At 37.3% G+C, this 26,096-nt stretch overlaps 1 protein-coding gene across 1 annotated transcript; it reads left to right on the plus strand.

Moving 5' to 3' along the window:
• The first annotated feature begins 209 nt into the window (after positions 1 to 209).
• LOC126371968 (uncharacterized) lies at positions 210 to 20,529 on the plus strand. Its single transcript, XM_050017445.1, has 3 exons — positions 210 to 414; positions 13,353 to 13,513; positions 19,279 to 20,529. The coding sequence occupies exons 1-3, from the start codon at positions 349 to 351 to the stop codon at positions 19,400 to 19,402; spliced, it is 351 nt and encodes a 116-aa protein (XP_049873402.1). The 5' UTR covers positions 210 to 348; the 3' UTR covers positions 19,403 to 20,529.
• The last annotated feature ends 5,567 nt before the right edge of the window (positions 20,530 to 26,096 follow it).

The following is a 26,096-nucleotide window of genomic DNA, read 5'->3' on the forward strand; positions in this document are numbered from 1 at the left end:
GGCCTTTGTAGGTAATAATGATGTTAGAAATAGAGACTGTTCGTCTCTGTGTTCGGATTCTTGTTGTATTGTTCGCTCCCAGTCTACCTAGAAGCAAAAAAGAGCTATAAAGCTCATTTGTTTTTTTTTTCGAGGAGGTAATTTAAATTAGTGGCGGGGCAGCCAGCCCTATGTCCCGCCGGTCAGCCTACTTATAACCGCGCGCCGCCCGCCCCGTCCATTCTGTAACAAACACTCACCGAGTACGCTGCGCACTTTTCGCGACTTTCGCGACGCAAACTTCGCATCCACTCAAACACTAAATAAACACACGGAATTACTAACGAAAGTAATAAAAACACAGTGACAATGAAGAGTGGACTGATACTCCTCACGATTTGTGCTTTCACCGCAGCAATGGTGGCTAAAGAGAGGGTAAGTTTTATTTATTATTAACACTCGTTCAATGAACTTTTCTTTCCCACGGCGCGCAAATAGTTTTTCTTTTATCGTCTTTTCAACTTTAAATTAATAAATATTTACTGCCAGTGCTGTAACGTCACAAAAATTGTGTATAAAATGATTTTACTCGGAGAAAGCACCAAACGTATAGCTACCTACAACACAGTTAGTGAGGTAGCTACTACGCATTGGCTTTGTATTTGCTGTTCTTTAAAATGTATTGAATATTGTTTACATTGTAAGTGCATTATATCATTATTAAGTATATTATCTATTTGCAGAAACGGTGACGTAATGTGAAACCGATTCGTAGTATCAATTACTTTACCTACCTACCTCAACCTTACTTAATAAAAGTGAAATAGGTGGGTAGGTAGATATCGTCACTGGAAAGGCAAAATTACGTAAGCGCCAAAATAGGTATTTTGGGTTTTTTATATATTCGGAATCAGCGTTTCATTCTGCGTCGATCTGTCTGGGTAGCATTGCGATACGAGCACTTTTTTGGCGCTTACGTAAATTTGAAAATAGTTGACTTTTTTCAATTCCAGTTTCTTAAACGACAAGATTTTGGTGTTTTTTTCGTGACTGGTGTATAAGTAATATTGTGGTCCTATATAATAACTACATATTAACTTTAAGTAAATTTGGCATTCTATAGTTTGAAAAGTATCATTTTATTAGTAATTTTGGACTACTGAAAATAAAAAATAGACTATGTATAAGTCATTTTTATTTACAGCTTTTAAAATAAGTAAGGCGTATAAGAAAAAAATGTCTTAGCATGTTTATGCAGTGAATGGCGAATAAGTAATTTTGACTTACAGTATTTAGAATAAGTAAGGCGTGTACGTAAATTTGCCTTCGCATTTTTATGCTGTTATTAAGCAAGTTTGTGGGCTAGCAGTAAGTTTCCCAGGAAGTTATTTTTTAACAATAGATCTAAAAGTAAAACTATTTTAGAATTGATTTTATAATTTATTAGCGACCCGGCTTCGCTCGGATGCAATGCTGAGGAAAAATGAAATTATTTACGACATCACATTAAAATCCTCAAAAATAACAGTATTTCTACACTATTTATTGGATGTTATTATACATACCTATAAACTTTCCTCTTGAATCACTCTACCTACTAAAGAAAATTGCATCAAAATCCGTTGCGCAATTTTAAAGATTTAAGCGTACATAGGGATATAGGGACAGAAAAAGCGACTTTGTTATACTTTTTAAGTTCTGTCGTTTGCATATTTAGCGCCAATTTTGAATTGAGAACTCTAAATTCAAATTTGTTGGAATTTCGAATATCAAAACAATTGAAAGCATTAGGATTAATGCAATTGTTTAGTCACAGCGTTGGTTTGAATCTGTCAGACCATGTCCGAAAATGAATCTTACAAAGAAAAATTTTCTATAACTTTCGAAGAGGCCTACTGCGACTTCAGTGTTTCAAACAGTTAAAATCTCTATTCCACGATGAAGTGCCATGTCTGCGAGCTATCGAACGCTGGTATTTAGAATTCGAGCGTGGATATCCGCCTTCACTGAAGATAATATCGTTGCTGTGAGACAACTAATCCTCAAAAATCGTCATGTGACATACCGAGAATAGAGGCGTTATTAGGCATTTCAGGGACAACCATTTAAACGATATTGAATGAGGCACTTGGTGTGAGAAAACTAGTTTGCCGTTGCATCCCGCATTTTCTGACGATCATAAGGTAGCCCGCGTCAGATGGTGTAAGAAAACTCTTCAGAGGTTCAACCGAGGAGAGTCAAATCACGTGTACGACATCATCAGTGGTGACGAATCTTGGATTTATGCTATTATCCTGATTCCAAACAATAATCCACAGTTTGGGTCTTCCAAAACGAGTCAAAGCCGACTAAAGTTGTTCGCTCTCGAAGCACTTCAAAGAAGATGGTGGCTACCTTCGTGGAGAAAATCGGTCATGTTGCGACAATTGCACTTGAAGATCGTAGGACGGTTAATGCAGATTGGTATACCACAATTTGTTTACCACAAGTCATCGCCGAACTTCGAAAATCTAACCCAAAGCGACGCATGATGATGCGCAGGAGTGCAGGATGCTGCACCATGACAACGCAAGCTCACACACCGCTCGTCAAACGATTATTTGAAGCAGGAAAACGTAGAAATTCTTGACCATCCTCCATAACCTAAGCTCCAATGATTTCTTTACATTTCCTAAAATTAAAAAAGAAACTCTTCGCGGTCAAAGGTTCCAGTGCGGTGAAGAAGCGGCCAACGCTTTCAAGTCAGCCATTTTGAACACTTCTACTTTGGAGTGGAATAAATGTTAAATAATACCTGGTTCGAGCGAATGGAAAAGTGTATTAAACTTCGTGGTAAATACTCTTAAAAACAATAAGGGGAATTATTGAGGAATTAAAAAGACTTGACCCTTCCAGAGACTTGACTCGACTTAGAGCCACGTATGCTTGTCCTAATTCAAACAATTTTGAGCCCAAATATACTACTGCATGGTCGACTGTGCTGCCCTGCATATGTTATGTTATGTTAGTGGGCTCTGTTTTCCGCATTTAGACTCTAAGGTGGCCCATTATGCGTGTAATTGTTGACTACGTAAGCCAACCTATCTCCTTCCAGAAGCTCAGAAGCCTCCTGGGGATTTCACAGGCTTCGCGGAGCGACCCCACCCAGCGATCCACTGTGCTGCCCTGCATATTATGGACGGTGGATGACAATGACAAAATTAAGGGCAACATCCTTCTTTCAGTCATTTTGTAATATCGTCCATCTTGGATTTGAAATTTTGACATAATGACAGTATTCTACTAGTGTAGTCCTATCTTTGATACCCATATTGAGGGGGTTGTGGAAAAATATGTAATCCCCCATTATGTACCGGCTGCCATCTTAGATTTATAATGTTATTGATTTTATTATATTGTATTGACATCGGAATTAAAGGTGCGTACCAAATTTCAGATCAATCTGACAACAGGAAGGTACTTAAATTGCAATATCTAATTTTGATACAAATATACCGTACGGGTTTAGCTAAATAAAACCGTTTAACCCTTTCACGGACAGAGACCATGGGTCATTGGTGGTTCATAATAGGTAGTATGGCACCTTGGAATCGGAACGTCCGTATACGTTCTGTCTTTGAAAGTGTTAAAAAGAAACTTTTACAAACAGATAACGGGTTGTACGCTATTATTTATATTTTATGAAACTTTATTTCTGGCACTTCAGTATTTTAATAGCCATTTTTATAAATCAATTGAAGTAATAAGTAGTTTAAAGAGGTATTAAGAATAATTATTTGTCTCTTACGTCTTTTTACCCATGTAAGATATTACAAAAACTTACTTTAAAGAATTTTTGGTGAACTGACATAATCAATCGATCACTTTGTAGGCAATTTTTACATAATGAGAGCAGATGTGTAAAAGTCGTTACAGTAACTTTTACTCCGCTAACATTACAGTATTATTATATTTAAAGAAATATTGTCGTTCTCGTATGCATTGTCGTAAGAGCTGTAAGTAATTATGCTTCCAAATAATATTTTAACCAGATGGCGGTTAAGTAAATTTGCTTTACTGTAAACTGAAGTCATTTTTACGTAAGCGCCACTATATCCTAAAATAGCAATCCAACAGTTATAATATGTATTGCTGGACATAGAAAATTAAAAAACAATGTAACCTTACTTTGACATCATCTAAATTGGATAATTGGGTAAAAAGTTATGATAAAAAAACGAAAAAATGAAACTTTAAACGGCTTTTTCTCGAAATGGCCTTTTGGCGCTTACGTAATTTTGCCTTTCCAGTGACGATATGTATGTATGGTTCGTTATCCATCTTCGGATATCGTTTTAAAAGTGGCTGCGAATAGTCTAATTAGTAGATTACCTGTGGCTCTGCACACCCTATTTGGGACTATGTTTTAGATTTATCATTTTTATAATAAATTTGCCCTATTAGGGATTACGGGCGTGAGTTGATGTATAATGTAATGTACCTATGTAAGTGTCTTAGAATTCGAATACCAAAAAGGCACCAAATTGTGTTCTGGTAGTTTGTAACCTATCGATTTGCCCCACCTCGCTATGGATTACAGGCTTGATTTTCTGTTTTGAGCAGGCTTGCATCTGTTCCTGTTCTATTCATATATTTTGAGCGTGTCCTTGACATTTACTTTTTTAATTTTTTTTTTAAATTCGTTATACTTAACGATATTTAAAATTCCGTAACAGAATACGGTATCACATAAACCTATCGACAGATTAACTATAAAGCTTCTATGCATAAGGCGGGTTTGTGATAACTGATTTAATGGGGGTAGTCAGAGATACAAGTGATCGGAACTCGGAAGAGCATTCTCGGCTAGTTTTGGTGCGAAGTCTAATTTTAATGAACCTTAAGGCAGTGATAACAGGTGACCAGCTAGTCCCACAAAGAACACTCCTTTTTTAAAATATTGATTGATTTAATGGGGGTAGTCAGAGATATAAGTAACTGAAACTCTGAAGAGCATTCTCAGCTAGTTTTGGTGCGAAGTCTAATTTTAATGAACCTTAAGGCAGTGATAACAGGTGACCAGCTAGTCCCACAAAGAACACTCCTTTTTTTAAATATTGATTGATTTAATGGGGGTAGTCAGAGATATAATAATAATAAAATATTTATTTAAGATTCTGCATCCATATAATGTTAGTAAAACAATAGACTTACGAACTATGTTAGTATATTATATTAAATGACATTACTTGGCCACACGGCGTATAGGTAACACAGATATAAGTAACTGAAACTCTGAAGAGCATTTTCAGCTAGTTTTGGTGCGAACTCTAATTTTAATGAACCTTAAGGCAGTGATACAGGTGACCAGCAGCAGCTAGTCCCACAAAGAACACTCCTTTTTTAAAAAGTAAAAAAGTAAAAATTATTTATTTAAATGATTTATTATGTAAGTAGGATCAATGCCGTAGAAATGAGGTCTTTGCGTAGCATCTGCGGTGTGTTGAGTGATAGAGTGAGAAACAGTGTGATAAGACAGAGATGTGGTGTAAAAGACGATATAGTGACTAGGATTGAGAAGGGAATGTTAGGTTGGTTTGGACACGTAGAGCGGATGAAGGATAATAGGATTGCAAAAGCGGTATATAAAGCGAAAGTTGATGGTAGGGCTGGCAGAGGAAGACCGAGAAGGGCTTACGATGACCAAATTGGAGATGTCCTTAGAAAAGGTTCAATACGATCTACTCTGAACCGGCGTGCGTGTATGAAGCGATTGATGAATGTGGAGGAAGCAAGAGAAGTGTGTCAGGATCGAAGCAAATGGAATTCTATAGTCTCTGCTTACCCCGGTGGGAAATAGGCGTGAGTTTATGTATGTATGTATGTATGTATTTATTTACCAAATAAAGTAAAATTAACACAAGTTAATAGCGGGCCCTGCACTAGGGTTTCCCCTGTTTTTAAAAATGATGTAGTGATTGATATAAAAATAGATGTATACGTGTATAGTCGCTGTGGCGCAGCTTCGAACCCCGGTGCCGGACTTGCTCCAATGATTTATTAATTTATCTTAAGTGCAGTTTTCACTAATACAGTTGGCTCGACCATTATAGATGGCGATGCGGCTCACAGCATATCACGTTGGTCTAACAGAAAGCTCGGTGAGGTGTGGGTATTTGTTTCTTCTTGCGATGAATCTACCTCCTGACTACCCTAATGAGGGAGTTTCAAGGCTACGTTCCTCAAAATAATTAGATGGCGCTGTACAGCTTTTTTCTTCGTTTAACCTTCTAATTTCATAGATAACAGACATTTTATGCATCTTTTATCTTTGTTTCTTTTTTACACCCAAGATGTAATTGTATCTTCCACCCTTTTTTTTTTGACGTGACTTAATGTAGATTTGACGCAGATGGAACTTCCACCGATTATTATTCTCATCAAAATAAAGAGAAGCATTAGAGGTAGCAACATAATTCTATATAATAATATAATGTGATTCAAATATCAAGCAACAATTATTTTTATTATGCTTCTGCCATTATATTGTATTTTTGAATAATTATGTACTTACCCGCGTAATATGAAAATAGGTAATTAACGGGTTAAATCTCGACAGCGCCATAATATCTATATTATTTATATTTTTTTGGGAACGTAGCCTGGAAAGCCACTAGGAAGTTGTTAACTTATATTTATTACGTTAAAAATAGACGTCAAAAACATAGGAGATACTGGAGACAGGTATTCTTCGATAATCTGAGATTTACATGAATAATAATTATTATCTCTTGTCACCTGTTTACATGTCGTGTTAATTATTCCAACATCACTTGTAAATATCAACACTTCATTTCAGAGCTTCCCACATATTAAACATTTAAGTATCAATAGAAACAGAAGGTAGAGAAAAATATATAAAAAATGTTAATTAAAAAAGAGATCACATTTTAATTGTTTCCATGAACACTTATTGTGAACCAGAAATATAGGGTAGGTCTTATTTAGCCCTAAATTAGTATAGCAATTACTTGACAACTTTATTTCGAATCGCAAGACAGTTGGACATTCGAATGAGCTTTCGAGATTTTTCTCGATAGCTTTTTTTTAATCTACCGTACTTTTGAAAACACATACCTACTTGCTATCGACATCGACTCAATTAAAAAAGTTGAATATTTTTTTTTTAATAAGAAGGTACTGTGATTTGCAGCGTTTTTACGTAAGGAGCTTCACACCTTAATTGTGATGATGCTTCAGTTAATTTCGACTGCAGCGATAGCATTTGGTGGACTTATTAAAGGTTGTCGTTCAAGGACAAGAGTTTGGAAAGTCTGCTCTATAGTGTGCTTTGTGATGGCTCGTATAGCCGTACTGATTACGTCCTCAATGAATTGCTTTATAATAATAGAAATTAAACTTGTCGGTATCTTTAGTTCAACTTTGTTACCAACATAATAGGAGCGAATAAAAAATAGAACATGTCCACCTGCTTGTCTTCCCGGGCATGTCGTAAAATCCGACAGAGGGATTGTATCCTGTCTAACATGATGGGCAATTGGGTAGTTTCCTAGGTCAAAGATAAATTTAAAAAAATCTGATTACTAAATAAAGACTAAAGATTTAAGGGTGACAAAAAACGTTTTATTTTTTCTATTTAACTTAATTATGAATTTTAATAAAGGATAATGTAATATGCGACATTTTGTCACATTTTTTATGACGTCACAGATTGCTTTTTCGTACAAATTCCATAGTAATTTCGTGTTTTGACGTTTAGTAAAAAGTAACTGATTTGACTATTTGGAAACTAGTCTATTAATACGGGTGATAGGCCGATAGCCTTTGTCACCATAAGGTTCATCTTAACCATCTGAGGACTTAGTATCAATAGTGGCTGCAAGTTGTCTTCGATAACTCGTGCTTCTGCGCATCCCATTCGGAATGGCGGGCGTGAGTTTATGTATGTATGTTACCGTCAAACAGAGGCGGCACCGGAAACGTATTTTCCTAAGCGTGAAGCGGGACTTGGAACCGCACTGTGTCGCGGTTGATTTGTATAATTACAACAAATCCCGCATTCAAAACGCTAATGATAACACTTTTGTGTAATTTTAGGTTAGGTAGGTTACTAGCAAGAATTATGGTGTTGACAGCGACTGCCCGAACAGCGATTCTCGCTACGGCGAGTCTTTTCCAATCGTTTCGTCGCGTCTGTCATTTGCTTGTACAGTTTAAAACATAATTTTAAATACGCTATATACCTACAATACCAGCGTTATTTATAGTGTAAAATAACGAAATAAACGTAGTTACGTACTCTCGCATTTCTAATTAAGTTCCTTTTTGGTTCGCCTTTAATGTTTCTGAAAGTCAAATTAAACATTTTATCTGTTTTAAAAGTGTTATGGCCGAGTCTAACAGCATAATGAAAAAAGCTATAAAACGGGAGTAGGTACTCAACAGAATGCTTACCGACAGTTATTTTTGTTTCTTTTATCAGTTATTTAAATGGAGTTAGTTATGGCCGTAAAGGTCCAATATCCTTTTAAAATCCAATCTCCATTGTTTTAACCATTGTGTTGGAAACCAGATCTTACGAGGGTACCTTAAAATTCTTTATAAGTAAGTTTACCCACCTATAACGTTTGTCCCACTTTGGTCTAAATCATCGGGGAGCCAGTAATATTTTGAACGTGTTTTGACATTAGTACGATATAACATTAGTAGGAACAAAAAAAAAACCTTTATAGCTAGGTATACTCGTTTTAAACTTTTTAATTAATAGATAGATGTAGGTAGTTTTACTTTTAACACGATTGCAACCGCAAAGGAAGGTGTTGTTTAAACTACTTAAACGCATTTTGTCTGTTTATCGCAAAAGAATCAATGTCTGTTTACGAATACCTACCAGCGATTAAGGAAATCAGTTTAGAACCACGTCGCATTAACTTATTTCACAAATTGAATTGGAAATCTTACGAAATGATAAATAAATTAATACGATAGGGTTCTAAACTACATGATGTAGTGAAATTGTTATCGTTACATTAGGTACTTTAAAATCTTACAGTTAGCAAACTCTGGCCTCCTATTAACACTTGCCGATAGGTACTGCTGCTCATTTAATCCCAGCTGCTTCTAAATTATCAGGTAAAAATAAATACTTACAGTATTTTTTCCACGTGATTTTATTGTAAGTAGATTTGTATCGCTAATAGGTGTGACAGTCCTCTGATATTGGACCTCATAAAGCGTGTCAAATCCCCTCTAGTTATAAGGTACTAACATAAGTTAAGTGAATTGTACTAACAAATAAATGGATCTGTGTTGTCTTTAATAAATAAATTATTATTATTATTATTATTATTGGATGACATTTACTATGTATATCCCCCTCAAATCAAACCGAAAAAAATATTTATTTACCAAAAATCGTCAATCCTCGTGTTTGGGACTACTTTTAAGCAAATATTTACTTGTGTTAGTAGCCCCCTCTCTTCTATGTGATACATTGGTATATGTCTAAGGCCGTCATTACCAGGCACAATAGTTAACAATGGGGTTTGGATTTTAAAAGGGCATTCGGTTTTAAGTTTTTATGCGCAGTAGATATGAATAGCCATACTTAATCGTAAACTACGCACTAGATTTTTGACTTCACTAGTTTCCGGCCAAGTAGTAAGTGCCATTATGTGGAAAATCTATAAGTAGTCACGTCAAATAAGTCTTCACTGAGATACTAGTATTTGGGGTTAGATTCTAAACGAAACTCAGATTGTGCATTTCTGAGCCCTAAAGTAGTACCTACCAACCGAAAGCTTTTTCCGAAGTGGTATAATATTCGATTTTCAATTCAGCTCTGACCACGCTAACCAATTTGTAAATAAACCACTAATATCAGTTTTATTGTTGACTTCGAAGAAGGCCATCGGTACGCATAATTACTTAAGTACCTCATCATCATCAGGCCTCATCTTTTTCAAATGTTTTAGACAGTGTCTAGGAGGCATTTTTATTCATGACTATTAAGCTAATGCGTGAGCTGCAAGGTTTACCACGTGCCCTGCAGATGTAGTCAGTTCCGTGCCACCTTCGTGTCGCCTGGCCCGTTTCTCTACCAACAGATCAAACCAGGCACTATCGTGGATCTTTTTTTAAATATAATAGGCTCGCGTTTGACCACAATCTCACCTGATGTTAAGTGACGATGTGGTCCAGGATGGATCACGCTTACCTAGCAAATGGCTCTTCACTATAGCCTTGAAGACTCCTAGATTATAACCAGTCGGAAAAACAGACGACGCAGACAGTTCCATACCTTTGCAGTTCCCATCAAAGTCTTTCTTTTGCAGGCAAAACGCTTAGTGCGGATTGGTGGTATATCCACAACATAAGGATGAAATGCCTGTCAACGTCTAGTTGTCCTTAGATGGATCTTTCGTCCAGCTTTAACTCTCCAGCGCCAACTTCTTCGGTCCTCGACTAGCTTCTCCCGACCTTTATGGCGAATGCGACCTTGTTAGCGCTGTTCTCAATACGTAGAAGTGGCAACTACTAATAGCAATATTGTTTAGTCTAAGGGACTTTTGTTATTCGCATTTGTGGGGAGTCAATAGTATACCTAGCGCACGGACCGTGCATAGGACTGGGACGAAAATACTAGAAATACATATTTACATGATTCACGTCTATAATAGTCACTATTGGGTTGGAAAAAGTTGGTTAGTCACTGTAAGAAAGAAAGAACAAGAAAAATATTTTTACCGCAAAAATACTCATTTACTTACATTATTCAAATCAAATCAAATCTCATTATTGTATAGTCGTAGTAATTAACAATTGAATTATAAATAATGCCCAAACGGTTGCAGCTCACAAAAGCCTAGCCTAGCTGTAGCTAGATTATGGCACTGATTTTCACAGCAACAGATTTGTGACAGCTGTCCTTGCCAGCTGCTAGATAGGTACGGTTACGAGTACTAATATATATACACTTTGATATCATGTCACATTACCTTTTTCGACAAATTGACCAGTAAGTCTCATTAAATGTCAAATATGTTAGTGTGACAGGGTTCTAAAGTGGGTATATAATATTGCTCATGACTGCACTCTTACTGTTAACCATATTTACGTTTAGTAGACTTAGAAAACAATTTCGGATGATGATCGTAATGCGTAATCATACGTATACGGGTTATTCATGTTTTAAGCGTAAGTAGTTGAATAAATTGAAGAAGAATACATCACACTCGCTTGGTACAACACTAGAGTGAACGTGATGGCGGGCCCACGCTCCGTTTCTATTTCCGATAGCCCTTCGATGGCCGTGGCCGTGTCGTTTTATTACCAACGTGACTCACTGTCCCGCAATTTTATTTAAAAAAATCCCATCACATGAGCATTCATTCTGGTTGGAGGCCGACGAAATGGATTCTGGTAGGGCTCTAGCTAGAACATCACCGATTGAGAAATTGGTCGGTGTACTGCGGAACGGAAAGCGATTGGGGCAACCACCGTTCTACACGCCGTATCTATGGAGTATTGAAGGCGATTACTCCACCGACAAGAGCGCAGCTCTTAAATAAAGAGAGAGAGAGATCGTTCATTGGTAAACTATCGCGCTGGGCTTTGCTACCGGAGTGAGCTAAGGCCATAAACAAAATAGAACAATACTTACTGGCAACGGCTAGTTGTTACTTCCGATGGTCTAACAGTCAGCTGTTAGTAACAAATCTCATCAATATAACATAACATAGCATCACGCCTTTAACTCCGATGGGGATAAGCAGAGGTGTTTAGTACATGCACAACTCGCCCGCTATGTCTATCAATATGCCAGATAGAATACTTACTGGGGGGTTAAGATGGTCACATCGAAGCAATTCATCTAAGAAAGCAATGTTGCAGTTTGACATTTGCGCATATAAAAGTAAGTGTCAACAAATGTCAAATAGCAATATTGCTTTCTTAGATGAATTGCTTTAATGTTATTATTATGTTCATTGTCATACAAAGTCATCTATTACTACCACATAGTAATGCGCAATGGCGTGTCGCAGGAAGGTGTATTTGATGTGACTAGATATCTGCTTCCTCCGTCTACTCCGGAACAGTACGGTCTTGTATGACGCCAGAGACAATGAAGAAAAACGTGTTCTTAGGGCTCTTCTCACACACACTGACACAGCGTATATTAATTTCAGTGCTCGTTTACGCAACGCAATGTTGTTTACGCGCGTCGAAAGGGCAGCGATGCGCATATCAGCGACTTCAAACAAGTTAACACAGCGCCATTATATCCCGTCCGTTACGCAGTATAGTGTTAGAAACTCCTTAGAGGAAACTAGAATGGGTGGTCATCGACCCACATCGCGCGTCAGATCCTGTTTACGTGCGCCACGTGAGAATGCAAAATAGTGATCCGTCCGTTCATTCATGGTGCGAGGCGTGGACGGATACGCTCAAGGGCGCCAACCACACGCTACTCCAATAGACCGACTTCCGCCCCGCCCCTCTTACGATAAGATAACTCATACGCAAATCCGTTACGACAAAGGATAAGTCCATTAAATAAATACTTTAGCCAAATGTATCTGCTGCCCCTTGAATCCAAGACGCAATATGTTTTGAATGGAATATTTTCATAGTCGAACCGTCTTTATTTAAGTGACGTGACTCAACCAATGTTTTTAATTTGTCAGAGGCCTCCGGTTTTTATTAGATTATTGTCAATGACCTCAGAGAAAGTTCTTGAAAATGCTTACATCGGGTTTTTTATTCCAATATTGCATGTTGCACAATATATTGTTGTCATTTATTATCTTCACGCCTCACCATGCCACTGTTATTGGTTAGGTATACATTGTTGTATAGTGTGCGAAATTATAGATTTAGAGTATAGTCGTAGTAGGTGTAAATCAACAATACAGATCGATACTTTATTGTATGTAATACTAAGTAGGAAAGAGTAAAGTTTAATTGATCCTTATCTGCTGACTTTATCGAACTTGGCGCTTACGTCAACGTGGTCATGTGATGAGAATACTATCACTAAAGCTTGAATCACACAGAACCAGCAAATTTGTTTGCCGTTTGCTAGCGGTTTAGCACGAAATCCCACATCCTGGCCCGCGTCCCCAGTTCTGCGTGAAGTATGTAGCCGGTTGCAAACAAAGAGTTAAGCTATGTTAGCACGCATAACTGGCGGAGATTTCCATAGTTATGCACTTGTTACGCAAACAATATGGAAGATTTCGTCAGTTATACGAGCTAGGCATAGCTCTTGGTCTGCAACCGGCGTTAGGTTTTTTTTTTGTCGAAAAACGGACGAATTACGAGGTAGCTATATTTTATGTATTTATTTCAATGAGTATGTTGTTTGGTTCCAGCGGGCGATGAACCCCGACGAGGAGGTACACCGTGAGGTCAGTTCCAGTACAACAACAACAAGCAAACCGCCGAAGATCTGCGACCCTCAGACTCCCTGCGCGTGGTCTACTTACCAGGTCACACCGGCCAAATTCATCGACTTAAACCTCACTAATTCATAGTAAGTACGTTCATAAGATCACGCCTGTAATCCAATAGGGTGGCAGACACCACGGAACTCCACGATCCTGACAACTAAATTGACCGGTTTAGAGTACTTACTTTGGTATTTCTTTAAGATATTCTGAATTTGGTCGCGGTATGTTTGCCAAGGCCTCTCTCTTCCAACTCTACCAATTACAACCGCTTTATAGTAAGTATCTATTTTAATTCCAAATATGTATATTTTTCATTTTAAGCCTTGGTAGCTTAGTTGGATGAAGACTAGGTTGGATAAGGGTTAACTCTCACTGTGAGATAGGTAGCAGGCTCAACAACAGGCGTACTTAAATATTTTTCAGCTTTGTTTTCTGATTATCTTGAGCGCAGCAGATCATACTTAATTTGTCTAATCGGTGCGCTATATTTGCTGCATTGGATACAAAAACTCTTAATTGCATTTAACACAAATGGGACAACTAAAAATGACTTCAAACCACAATACCTACTGATAACCTCTGATCCGATAATCTCAGAATTTGTCAAACTGACGCACCAGTTAGGTAAATCAACTTTTTTCCTTTGGAGATTAATGTTCTTGGCGATAGGGTAACTATGTACTGAGATGGTACTTAAAATAAAACTAATAGAACTTAATAGTACGTAAATAAAAAGTACCCTTCTCGGCGTAAATGTACCCTTCTTGCAAGCTGTTAAGTTCTATTATTAGTTTTATTTTAAGTTTATAACTTGCTGATTGCTATATTATACCTATCATCACTGATGTCAATAAGATACAAATCACTGTAGCAAAAAAATACAGATACGTCAGTTAGCAAAGTCAGCCACGATATCTGAAACACACATATATATTTTCCTATCTGTTTCTGAATATTGTCTGTTTTCTGTTCTCTGCTTAATAGTACGTTAATACACTTTCATTTCATCATCATAACCCTCCCCAGCATTATCCCGTTTCGTATCCCGAGGGACGCGTTTTACCAACTGGGCTACCACCGCACGCAAGCACGCACTTTCATTTGTTCTCTGAAAATTTTTTGTTTTTTAGAAAGTAACGACAGCCCGCCAATACCGACTTTTGTTGCCAGTAACATGACTGTCATAAATAATATACAAATCGATTACTCACTCGAGTAGAAATAAAATCGATATGATGCATTTTAATATTATTATGAATTCGATTATTTAAAATCGAAAACTGACAACACGCATTATAGATCAGCGTGTAATTAATTATATTTAAGTAAATTAGAAAGTTATAGAAACCAAATATATAGTGCAGCATAGGTGTAATTGTGCATATGTAATACTAAGATATAAGTTACATATTACCTACACGTAATAAACTACATAGTAATATATATATTGATTATAATTCTGGAGGTCTTTGCCCTCAGCAGACCACATAAGCATAAAATAAAAAAAAACATTCAACATTTGTTTTGATTAATCGTAGGCAAAGTACTGTGTTTTAAAACCATGACCTTTGTTGATAACATGCCGTAGTAGGTACGTATTCAAGAAATAGCTGACGTAAAACGACATTGAATATAAATAAAGTAGGTATTGTAGTAAAATGCAGCGCATTAAAGTTATGCTATTAGTTGGAGTAGGTACCTACCTAGTGTGACGCTATAGGTAAATATTTTTTTTTTATGAAATAAATAAACACCGGGTTAGGCAGAGAATATGGAATTCGATTTGCTTCGATCCTGACACACTTGCTCACTCGACATTCATTAATCGTTTCATACACGCACGCCGTTTCAGAGTAGATCGTAGGTAAGTACTGAACCTTTTCTAAGGACATCTCCAATTTGGTCAATGTACGTACAATCAAAGAGCAAAAGTGCGATCACTGAGCCCAACGATTATTTGTAAACAGTGGTGAAATTATAAACCATTAATTGTCATACCTAATTATAAAATTTATGTTTTTGTGGGTGCTTTTGGTCTATTACAGAAACGACATGTAACCAGGAGACCTTAAGTGTGACCAGTTAATTTAATACTTTGCTAGAAACTGATTGGACTTTTGCACCTTATCGTACGTCCTTTTAGGTTTCTCTGCCAGCTCTACCACCAACCTTCGCTTTATATACTGCTTTGGTAATCCTTTATCCGCTCTACGTGTCCAAACTAACTGAACATTCCCTTCTCAATCTTAATCACTATATCGTCTTTTACATCACATCTCTCTCTAAGAAATAACCGAATTACTAACTACTGGGGTAGTCGCTTGACTATAACTAGTCTGTTGATCAGTAGAATGCATGACACGTGGATAATCCATTAACAAGATAACTCGCACTATTCGTACTTATTCAGTTCATAATTTTAGAATAAAGTAGCTAAACTTAGGTAGAATTAAGCCTCGTCTCCATTAGATGTGTTTCCAGAAACATCGGGCGACACCGCCCGACTTCGCCTAGGTAACCATTACTTCTCTCTCCAATGAGGGACTTTCCATCAATTCCATGCTATGTTCCTCAAAAACAATATAAAGATAGCGCTGTACATGTATATATATACAGGTGTTAGAGGCATCATAACGAAAACTTTGAGGGTTGATTCAGACCATGATTCTGAGTTGACATCAAGTGGAATTTTCCGTCGCGAAGCATAATAGAATTGAAAATAATTAAAAACACTTACAAAAAATCAATAATTTTGCGACGGAAAATTCCATGGCCTGAACCATCCCCCTCAGTATTCGTTACGGTGTCACTAACGACCATACCTACTTGTATGGCTACCTGTATGTACTTGTATGGGGTGTAAGTGAAATTGTAATGAATACTGAGGGATGATTGAGCTCATTATTCTGAATTAATATCAAGTGGAATTTCCGTCGCAAACGTATAGAATTGAAAATAATTAAAAAAAATAACAAAAAATAAATAATTTTGCGGCGGAAAATTCCACTTGATATAAACTCAGAATCATGGCCTGAACCATCGCCCTCAGTATTCGTTACGATGTCACTAACACATGTATATACATGACACCCTGTATTGAACTCAGTTTAGGACTTCTAATAAAGTACCTATCTCAGTAGATAGTATAGAGAAATCATTATCGACTATGGTGTGATGTGATGTCAGCGGGGGCCAAAGTATATCGTGAATGAAGTAATAAAATAATTAATTAATCCCAAGGACACTGTAGATAAATCTTTAATTAAAATTAATACTATAATGAATGGCTCATTTTCAATCTTTGATAACCCGGTCGATGTAAGACCTGGCATGCGGTATAACGAATAATTAATAAGTAGGTAGCTAATTTGGTATTATTAAGTATAAATTGGTGCTAATTCCTGTAAATACCATCTACTTTTATTTTAAGTTATATCTGTCATTTTTCTTATCCGCCGAAAAGGAAAGGGACGGGTAATCGACAAGCATAAAATTTATGGAACACACGTCAATTTTAAGCACATATCTAAACCAACCGTCTAAAAATTTTACATCCGTCAATAACCCGACAAAGTTAAGTAGACAGCACGTCAAACGGATTGCATACCAGCGACGTACCTTTTGATTCGCCCGGGTTATTCATTCATTTACTCATTCTTCCTAAAATTAAGCGCTGTGAATCATCCGTCCCTTTCCTTCTCGACGGATATGAAAATGACGGATATAACTTAAAATAAAATTAGGCGGTGTCTGCAGGAATCGGGGCTATTATATACTTATATAGTATTACTAATATATCTACCTGTAATGGGATGGTTTTCTCTTCGCATTTGTAGACCGACCTTGATAAGAGTAACATCTATATTGCTTAAATGTCGCCGTGTCCACTGTCTTTATATTGTATTATATATACAGGGTGTTAGTGACATCGTAACGAATACTAAGGGGATGATTCAGACCATGATTCTGAGTTCATATCAAGTGGAATTTCCTATAATAAAATTCATCATTTTTTTAAAATTATTTTCCTTTCTATATTTTTGCGACGGAAAATTCCACTTAATATTAACTCAGAATCATAGTCTGAATCATCCTTCAAAGTTTTCGTTACGATGTCACTAACAACCTGTATTACCGTTCAACTGTGATTTAAGTTCCTGTTTGTGAAGAACAGTTTACTGTTTGACTCCTGTCTTACTACTATTACTCTACTACACCGGCACCCCGGGACTTCGGGCCTCCACCTCCACCCGTTGTTCCGCAGTACCTACCTACTTATCTACTGCAGTACTTTAAATATATAAAAACATTTATTATTAATTCATCGTTACTACGCTCATCAAAGGCCCTGGTTATCTTAAGGTTATTGAATTCTACGAGTACGTCCATTCATAAAGTCAAATGACTGGTCAATGTACAACTTGTCAATCTCAAACGAGATTGCATCTAATTTATTACATTTGACTCTATATGACGTCAATGCTTATTGAAACTGATGCAATGTTGTATGTCAGGCGGTGTATTGTAGGTCTAGGTTAGTACAATACCTATTTAAAAGATGGATATCTAATACCCGTATTCTGATGTTCACTCGACTCGGCCCCAGCTGAGCATTTTAGTTTAAGTTGTAATTACGGCTTCCGTGGTCCAGTGGGTTGAGCGTTCGGCTCACGTTCCGGAGATCCCAGGTTGAAATCCCGGTGGGGATATATCACGAAAATCACTTTGTAATCCCTAGTTTGGTTAGGACATTACAGGCTGGTTGTCCGAAAGTAAGATGATCCGTGCTTCGGAAGGCACGTTAAACCGTTGATCTCGGTTACTACTTACTGATGCAAGTTAGTAGTCGTTACATGAGCCATGTCGGGCCCTTGGCGGTTCAATAGTAATCCTGACACCAGATGGGGTTGGTAATCCACCTCACAACCCACACGATAGGAGTTGTCATATACGTCCTTGACTTGAAGAGTACTCACTGGAGTCGAGCATATTATACTGGTAACAAAACAATACGAAATTAATAACGTTATGCTTTACTAGATTATACGGATTTTATTATTTTACATTTATTTTTACTCAATATTAATACATTTTTCATTTTAACAAGTTTCATTTTAATAAATATGATTTTAATTTAAAGTACATTTAGTTTTGATTTTAATAATTTTTAACTTTATTTCATTATTATTTAAAAAAAAATTCATTGTAATAGCTTTTAATTTTAAAGTGACATAATTGTATCTTACAATACGGGTACCTACCCGAAATAAATGCATTTTATTTTTATATTACTTAAACTCGAGGTAAAGTTGAGGAGCCGTCTAAGAATACCGATCTAGAGCTGTGTTCATTTCAACTGAGGACAGAGTCAGGGAAGGTTCGAGTAACCATCTTAGAATACGAGTGTAAAGACCATGTCATTATTGGCTAGATACCTACTGCTGCTGCTCTGACCGAAAGTGACCTTTACTACTACTAGACTAAACATTGCTCTCTTCCTGGAATAGTCTGGTAAAAATGCAAAGCAATACCTTTTCAGCAGAAATGAAACAAAAACTCAGGTATTCTGCTTAAACTGATATGCAGGAATACCTTCTGGGGCAATTCTAAACATTCCTGTTGGCTTAGCACCGTAAGCACGCGACTCTTTCTCGTCGCGACAGAGATCATCTGTTTCTTTCTGTGCAGTAGTGTGAGAGAGTGACGGGTGACGTATGTCGAGGCGAGAAAGAGTCGCGCTTACGGTGCTAAGCCCGCTGAGATGATAATGTACAAAGAACATGTACAGACTAATTGCAATGTTAATAAATTAATTATTAGTACTAAATTTGAAAATTATTACTTTCAGTTGCGTATGCGGCCCCGGTACGGTATGCCAGGAGAACGAAGACGATGTGGCTGTCCGCGCGTACATCTACCGATGCAGGCCTCCCGTGGCTGAAGAGGAGAATTCTGAGGAGACAGAAAGCTAACAGCGAGTGGCTCAGAGCGACCACCTCGCCGACAGACGTCCCTTGTCCCAGACAGCCACGGGTCACGCAAATCAATTACGAGTATAATATGCGTATGAAGTTTCACTTACCTACATCACTTTTTCGCCTCCATTTGAACTACATATTTCATGCCAATGCAAATAATACTTAGTGTTTGTGTGTACGTCGAAGTCAAACCTTCAAACGTGTTAACATGTATTTGGTTTCATTGAGTCATTTTCATAATCGTTTCATAAGTACATGCCGCAGCCAATACAAACTTTTTCTCTTTGACGTAGAAAATCTTGCGGATTCTTTTATATTTATATATATTTGACAAAGCTGTTTTGGATAAAATTTATAATTAAAAAAAAATGTTGACACAATTGTCGCAGGATTTTCAGAGTGATACAATAATAATATTTAATTTAAAATCAAATCATCCCAAATCACCTTTTGGCTGCGGTCTAAACTTCATTGTTACAATTTATTCTTATATTTATAGGACATTTTATCATATTCATTAATGTATTTAGAAACAAGATATAAAATGGAATGTTTTAAAAATGTAATTTAATTATTTCATTGTTCATTTAATGGGTGGTGCTTAAAATTCGAATTATTTTTCTGGACTTCAAAGGTATCATCATTTGGAATGTATCATAAAGAAAAATAGTATATTTGTTTTTGTATTCCGCCTCTATTCTATGTACATTTTAATGCAATCATACAATTTCCAGGGTAACTATTACTTACCTGTATCATATAATAAACGACAAGTACTTATTAGGTATTAGCTAGCAGATATTGTATTTAGGTATCATTCATTGTGCTGGACGGGACAAGTGCGTTATTTTGAAGTTCCTATTTTTATAATTTTTAATTAATTTATACCATTATTTTTATAAGCTTTTCTGGCAATTAATTTTCTGTCATGACGAAACAAATAAAAATGTGGAATTGTCATGTGACTGTGTTAGAACTTAGATCGCGTATTCTTTTAAGTTTTTTTTTAATTGCAAAATTAGCTATTCGGCATAATGTTTTAACTTTTAATATTATTATTCGTACATGATTTTAGTGAAATTAGAATTAATTTGATAACGTAATAAATGAATAAGAACTAAGTAGATGATTTTTGTTTTATAACACTTAACCCGTGATTAGGTAAACTCACAAAGAGAAGATTTATTATATATAAATTTAAATCGAAAATATCTGACTCGGATGGGATTTGAACCCGCAGCTCTTGGCGTCAAGTCGAAATGAATTTGAATGGACAGGAGGAGGACCGGTGTAAAGGTTAACACGCTCGTGCCGGCTTGACAAGAGCTGCGAAGATTTCTTTTCGATTTAAATTTTCTAACCAAGTAAGTAGATATTGTTTGTGTCTTTTAATATCCTAAAATATCAACTTATTGTTAGATACTTACAACTGATGCTTGTAATATGTCATAATATTTGATTGAATTACCGTCGAGACGAGATCCGTAGTACCAATATCTCTTCTTGAATAGGCATTTGGAGAGGAAACAGGTAAGATATTATGTTAATGACTTTACTAGGATTTAAAGGGTCCTAGAAAGTGCGGTTCTATTACAGTACGGGACCCTTACTCCCTAAGTCTTATTACACCGCCCTAACCCTATCCCTGAAAATTGTAGTTATAATGTTCAAAGGTTGCCTTGAAGTAATATTGAGCCATACTATTTGAGGCATATTCTTAGGAATGAAAGATACCAGCTGCTTCAATTAATTATGATGGGCTAAATTGAAGGGAGGAGATGTCGAGCGAGGAGAAGTCGTGGCTGTGGAACATTCGCGAATGGACCGGCGTTACAACCGTAGAACAGCTGTTCCGTCTTGCTTCTGACAGAAAAGAGTTCTCAAAGCTGATGGCCAACGTCCAGTAATGGACAGGCACTGGAAGAAGAAGAAGATACCATTGAACATAACATGATTAGAATGACATATTTGTCGTCTCTTTCGTACTAGGCTGTGTAGCGCCTAGTGCAAAAGAGACGTAGATATCTCCCGTCTTTTTCGTACTAGTCGGTTAAAGATGTAGTAATATCTTTGTTCTGCTGTAACTCTATAATCATGTTACGTGTAATTAGGTATACATAACCTAACGCCATTGACCCTATAGTGGTCAGATACAAAAGGTGCCAGAAGGGAGATCTGTTTGAAACGGTAGTTTCTTTGTTTTCAAGGTAAAATAAGTGGATATGAGTGGATTGTTATTCTAAAAGCCCGAAAAAAAGGGAAATCCTAAAATTTGCCGCAAGTGATGTTGGTTAAACTCCGAATTACAACATAACACAAGTTCACGACTATAACCCAATTGAGGCATTCAGAGTACATCCATCACAAGATTAACTAAGTATCCACGCCTCACCGAGCTTTCTGTCAGACCAACGTGATAGGTTGTAAGCCGTATTGCCGTATATAATGGTCGAGCCAACTGTCTTAGTGAAAACCCGACACCGGAGCTCGGGGAAAGTCCGGATTGTTATAATAATAATCGTTCATTCGGACTTTTACCAACAAGCGCTTGATTCATCTTTGGATTTACCACTGAACCATGGTTAACGCTAAAAAAACAGATGGGGAACAGTTTTTATGCGTTCCAGACCAGACATTTGTATAAGTAGGTACTTATATTTTGTTAAAACCCAAACAAATAAGAGACAAAAATAGTTTACTTGTTATCACAGTTAGCTAAGAATTGTTACCAAACACATTATACCTCGTTACTTATCTGTGAACTTAGTAAAACAAAGGCCCTTTAAGAAATATCAACAATATTAATTATCCTTATTTATTTAGTTAGTAACTCGTTGTAGCCTGTGACTTCGTCCGTATGAATTTAGGGTATCATCATCATCAGCCCATTAACGTCCCCACTGCTGGGGCATGGGCCTTCCCTATGGATGGATAGGGAGATCGGGCCTTAAACCATCACGCGGGCCCAGTGCGGATTGATGGTTATTAACGATTGCTAATGCAGCCGGGGCCAACGGCTTACGGTCCTTTCGAAGCACGGAGGAGCTCGAGATGAAAGCTTTTTTTTTGTGGTCACCCATCCTATGACCGGCCTTTGCGAAAGTTGCTTTACTTCAACAATCGCAGACCGAGCGCGTTAACCGCTGCGCCACCGAGCTCCTCAATTTAGGGTATAAATTATGCTATATTAATGCATTTTATAGGTCACGTCATGAGGAAAGACAAGTACAAGCTCCAGCTCATCATTCAGGGGAAGTTGTCGGGAGAAGGAAGTGTCGGCCGGAGGAAGAACTTGCGAGATTGGTTCGGCCGCAGCACGAATAGCTTTTTAGAACTGCAGTCTCCATAATAAGAATACTTAGCCATGATGCTGTCTAACCTCCGATAGGAAAGGAACATGAAGTTTAATCCGCGATGAAATTTAGCCTAATGTTAATACAATGCTTGATCTATCTACAAACCTAATTTTATCCACATCCGTCGTGAAAATCGAACAAACAAACTCACACACGTACTTTAGCGTTATAATAAGTACTTACTTATTATTGATGCGCTTGCGCTTGTAAACATTGCACATGAAATAATGTCATTCTCCTTTCGTCGTTGCCGAAAGATAGAATCTACTCGAGTTATAAATTTTATTTTTATAGGTGTTGTCGATAAAAATTGAACAAAATGACCTCAAGAGTATTATCTCTTTTATATTTGCTCGCAGTTGCCGCTTGTTACCCAGTTGACGATGAACAGGTAAGTGTGGTTCTATAGTTTAGTCTATTATTCGGAGAATGTTATGTGTAAAGGACATAAACAGCCTATAAAGGTCCCACTGCCGGCCAATCAACCGGAGGGGGTAAGGAGTATACTCCACGGAGAGTTGTTAAGCCGCCCGAGGGCCTCAGGTTCAGGATAACATGGTGACTACAGCCGGGATCAATGATATCTTACCTGCCTTCCGAAGCGCGGAAACCCTGAAAGGAAGATTCCTTTCACACACAGGGTAGATACCCTGTGGACATTCCTCAATATTGTTTATTTTCACTTTGAACTAACACGTATTCCATGTTTTTTTCTTAATACAATCTCATGACTATATTTCCATTTGAACTAGTCAGAGGTACATCCATCGCAAGGTGACGAGGAAGGTGTACCAAGCTTTCTGTGTGTGTAATCTCGATTAGGCACTTATTATTTCTTGTGGCTCAGTGGCTCAGTTAAGAGTTATTCAACTCTTAAAATTACATAGCGTGATGATTCCTATAGCAGATGTCGATCTAGCTTGTAATATACAAATTGCTAAATTCGAGTCCGTCTAGTCGTTGATCCGCGAACAAACCGGAAAAGTTCGTTTATTAGGTAGGTATTATATACTTTTTATTTAATTTTGTTACAGAAAGTGTCAGATAAAACGATCAGGTACTGTCAACCACAGACACCGTGCGGCTGGAAGTTTTACAACTCCGTGGACTACCCCGAAATCAACCTGACTAACACTTAGTAAGTATTCCCAAATCGATACTTGCTGACGCTGGGTGAACCTCGGAACAGAAGAAATATGTTGGAAGGACCCAATGAGCGCGAAACGCGCGCCCTGGCAAATACTTCAACGTTGCATTCCAGTCGTCCGCAAATTTACGACGCACGGAGCTCCACGATAGTATATTAAAATGTTGTCTTGTGCATTATAATCTGTAGGACTAAAAATCAAATATCGACTATCATGCAAGTAGATTCCTCCTTATGGCAGGAACGCTAAAAACCTTAGTATGATCGGTTATTTATCAAACAAATACTTTTGTATGCAGTATCTCACGAAAAGTAGTGATAAAATTGCAGCCTAAAATATAAAATATACCTTGCCGGTTAAGGGGCTATGAAATTTGAGAAGCAATAGAGCTATCGTAGTTATCTGTCTGCAGGAGTAGTAGTAAAAGTGAGTCGGGTTGAACCTTGACAACGGTTCTCATACAAAATGCGCGTTAGGGCCTTTCCAACCCCTTTCTTCTATTCCGTGGGGTGAACATACATTGTATGGAAAAATTATGCAAGACGGAACGGCGATAGTATCGTATCCTGTTTTCATAAGTGGTAAATTATGGGGACTTGCAGTTCTGCCCACCCCGATAGAGAATACGTTCGTGTGGTCTGTCTGATCTAAGTACCTAGTTGGGTCACTCAACTTACCACGCACGTAAATACGACAATCCACTTCTGTGACATGTATTCCAAGAACAGATAAGATCTCTCCTAGGATGTACCAATACATATATTTACACATATAATGTACGATCTCACTTATTTTCCTTTAGAAAATAGGCGACACTTGCGACTATTCTCATCATGGATATTTTTCGCGCTTACATCCTGACACGCCATTTCCGCTTTATCACCTCTTATCAAAAACTTTATGCATGCTCGCCTCTAAAACATCCTTAAAGGACCATAACCGTCCCCACTAACAGATACTTTACTCGTATATGTGGAAGAAAGCTTTGTCATTGGTATCTGTAAAAGGATTACCAATTAGTTTTAACTTCAAAATGAGATATATACTTACAGGAATCTTTTCGTTGAGACAATAATGTACCAGGACGTACCCAAAATCATATATAAAATCCCGAATTCCGGTTAAACCCCACGTATTTCGAGAAAGTCGTCGAAATTATCACCTTGTTAAGACGCTTCGAATGAGATATGTCTGAAATCTGTTGGTGGAGGAGGACCTTTTTTTTAAATATAGAATCTAACCTTCTTATGTAAAGATACAATGCATTTTATTGATTTTTATTGTTACAGTTGCCAGTGCAGGCCTGGGCAGAAATGTGACGAGTATGAGCCGCGACTCACCGTGGGATATGTCGAGTATCGCTGTCAACTTGCCAAAAAATAACACTGACATAATAAAAAATGTAATAAAATGAAATAATAATTTGACACCCTCCAATTTTATTTAAGTTATACGTAACATACCTGTCATTCTCATAATATACATCCTAAAAATGTTACGTTTAGGAATTCACTCGACAGAATTAAATTGACAGCACGCGTGTCAAGCGGGTTGCATTCCAACGAAATGCCTATTTGATTCGTTTCATTCACTCATTCATTTTAAATTAAAATATCTGTTGAGCATTCGCCTCTTTCCTTTTCGGCTGATAAGAAAAAGATAGACGTAAATTAAAATCAAATTAGGTGTCTGCTGAAATTAGTACCAGCGTTTCGTTTTTGTTGTCTCCAATTACAAACAGTTGATTATTGACCATTACAGGATGGCGATACGCCTGGCAAATCACAAAGCTCGGTGAAACGCGGGTACTTAGTTCAACATGCGATCGATAGCTTAAAATTCTCTTTGTTACTCACTGCAGTCGAACATATCATACTGCCAACATGAAAATAATGACATCATGGTATTGCTGGAGTAAACTCGAAGTAGAGTTGAGGCGCCGTCGAAGAATACCGATTTTGAGCCGAGTTCGACAAAGACCTCGAGGTCGCCCCAACTGGGGACGAAGTCAAGTGAACTTAGAATACGGGGGTCGTTAATCTTTTAACAAATTGTAGCTATAGGGTAGTTTCCAACTAGTCAAATCAGCTACTTTTTTATTAAAGCTCAAATCACGAAATTACTATAGATTTAGTATGAAAAAGCATCCTGTGACGTCATAGAAAATATCGCACTTATCATTAC

The sequence above is a fragment of the Pectinophora gossypiella genome, chromosome 13 (assembly GCF_024362695.1).
Source record: "Pectinophora gossypiella chromosome 13, ilPecGoss1.1, whole genome shotgun sequence".
Taxonomy (NCBI): Eukaryota; Metazoa; Arthropoda; class Insecta; order Lepidoptera; family Gelechiidae; genus Pectinophora; species Pectinophora gossypiella.

What these genes read in the sequence shown, in the direction of transcription:
- LOC126371968 (XM_050017445.1), top strand. Translation starts at nt 349, where the DNA reads ATGAAGAGTGGACTGATACTCCTCACGATTTGTGCTTTCACCGCAGCA. An exon ending in CAATGGTGGCTAAAGAGAGG is followed by an intron (nt 415 to 13,352) that starts GTAAGTTTTATT and finishes GTTTGGTTCCAG; the next exon opens with CGGGCGATGAACCCCGACGA. An exon ending in TTAAACCTCACTAATTCATA is followed by an intron (nt 13,514 to 19,278) that starts GTAAGTACGTTC and finishes TATTACTTTCAG; the next exon opens with TTGCGTATGCGGCCCCGGTA.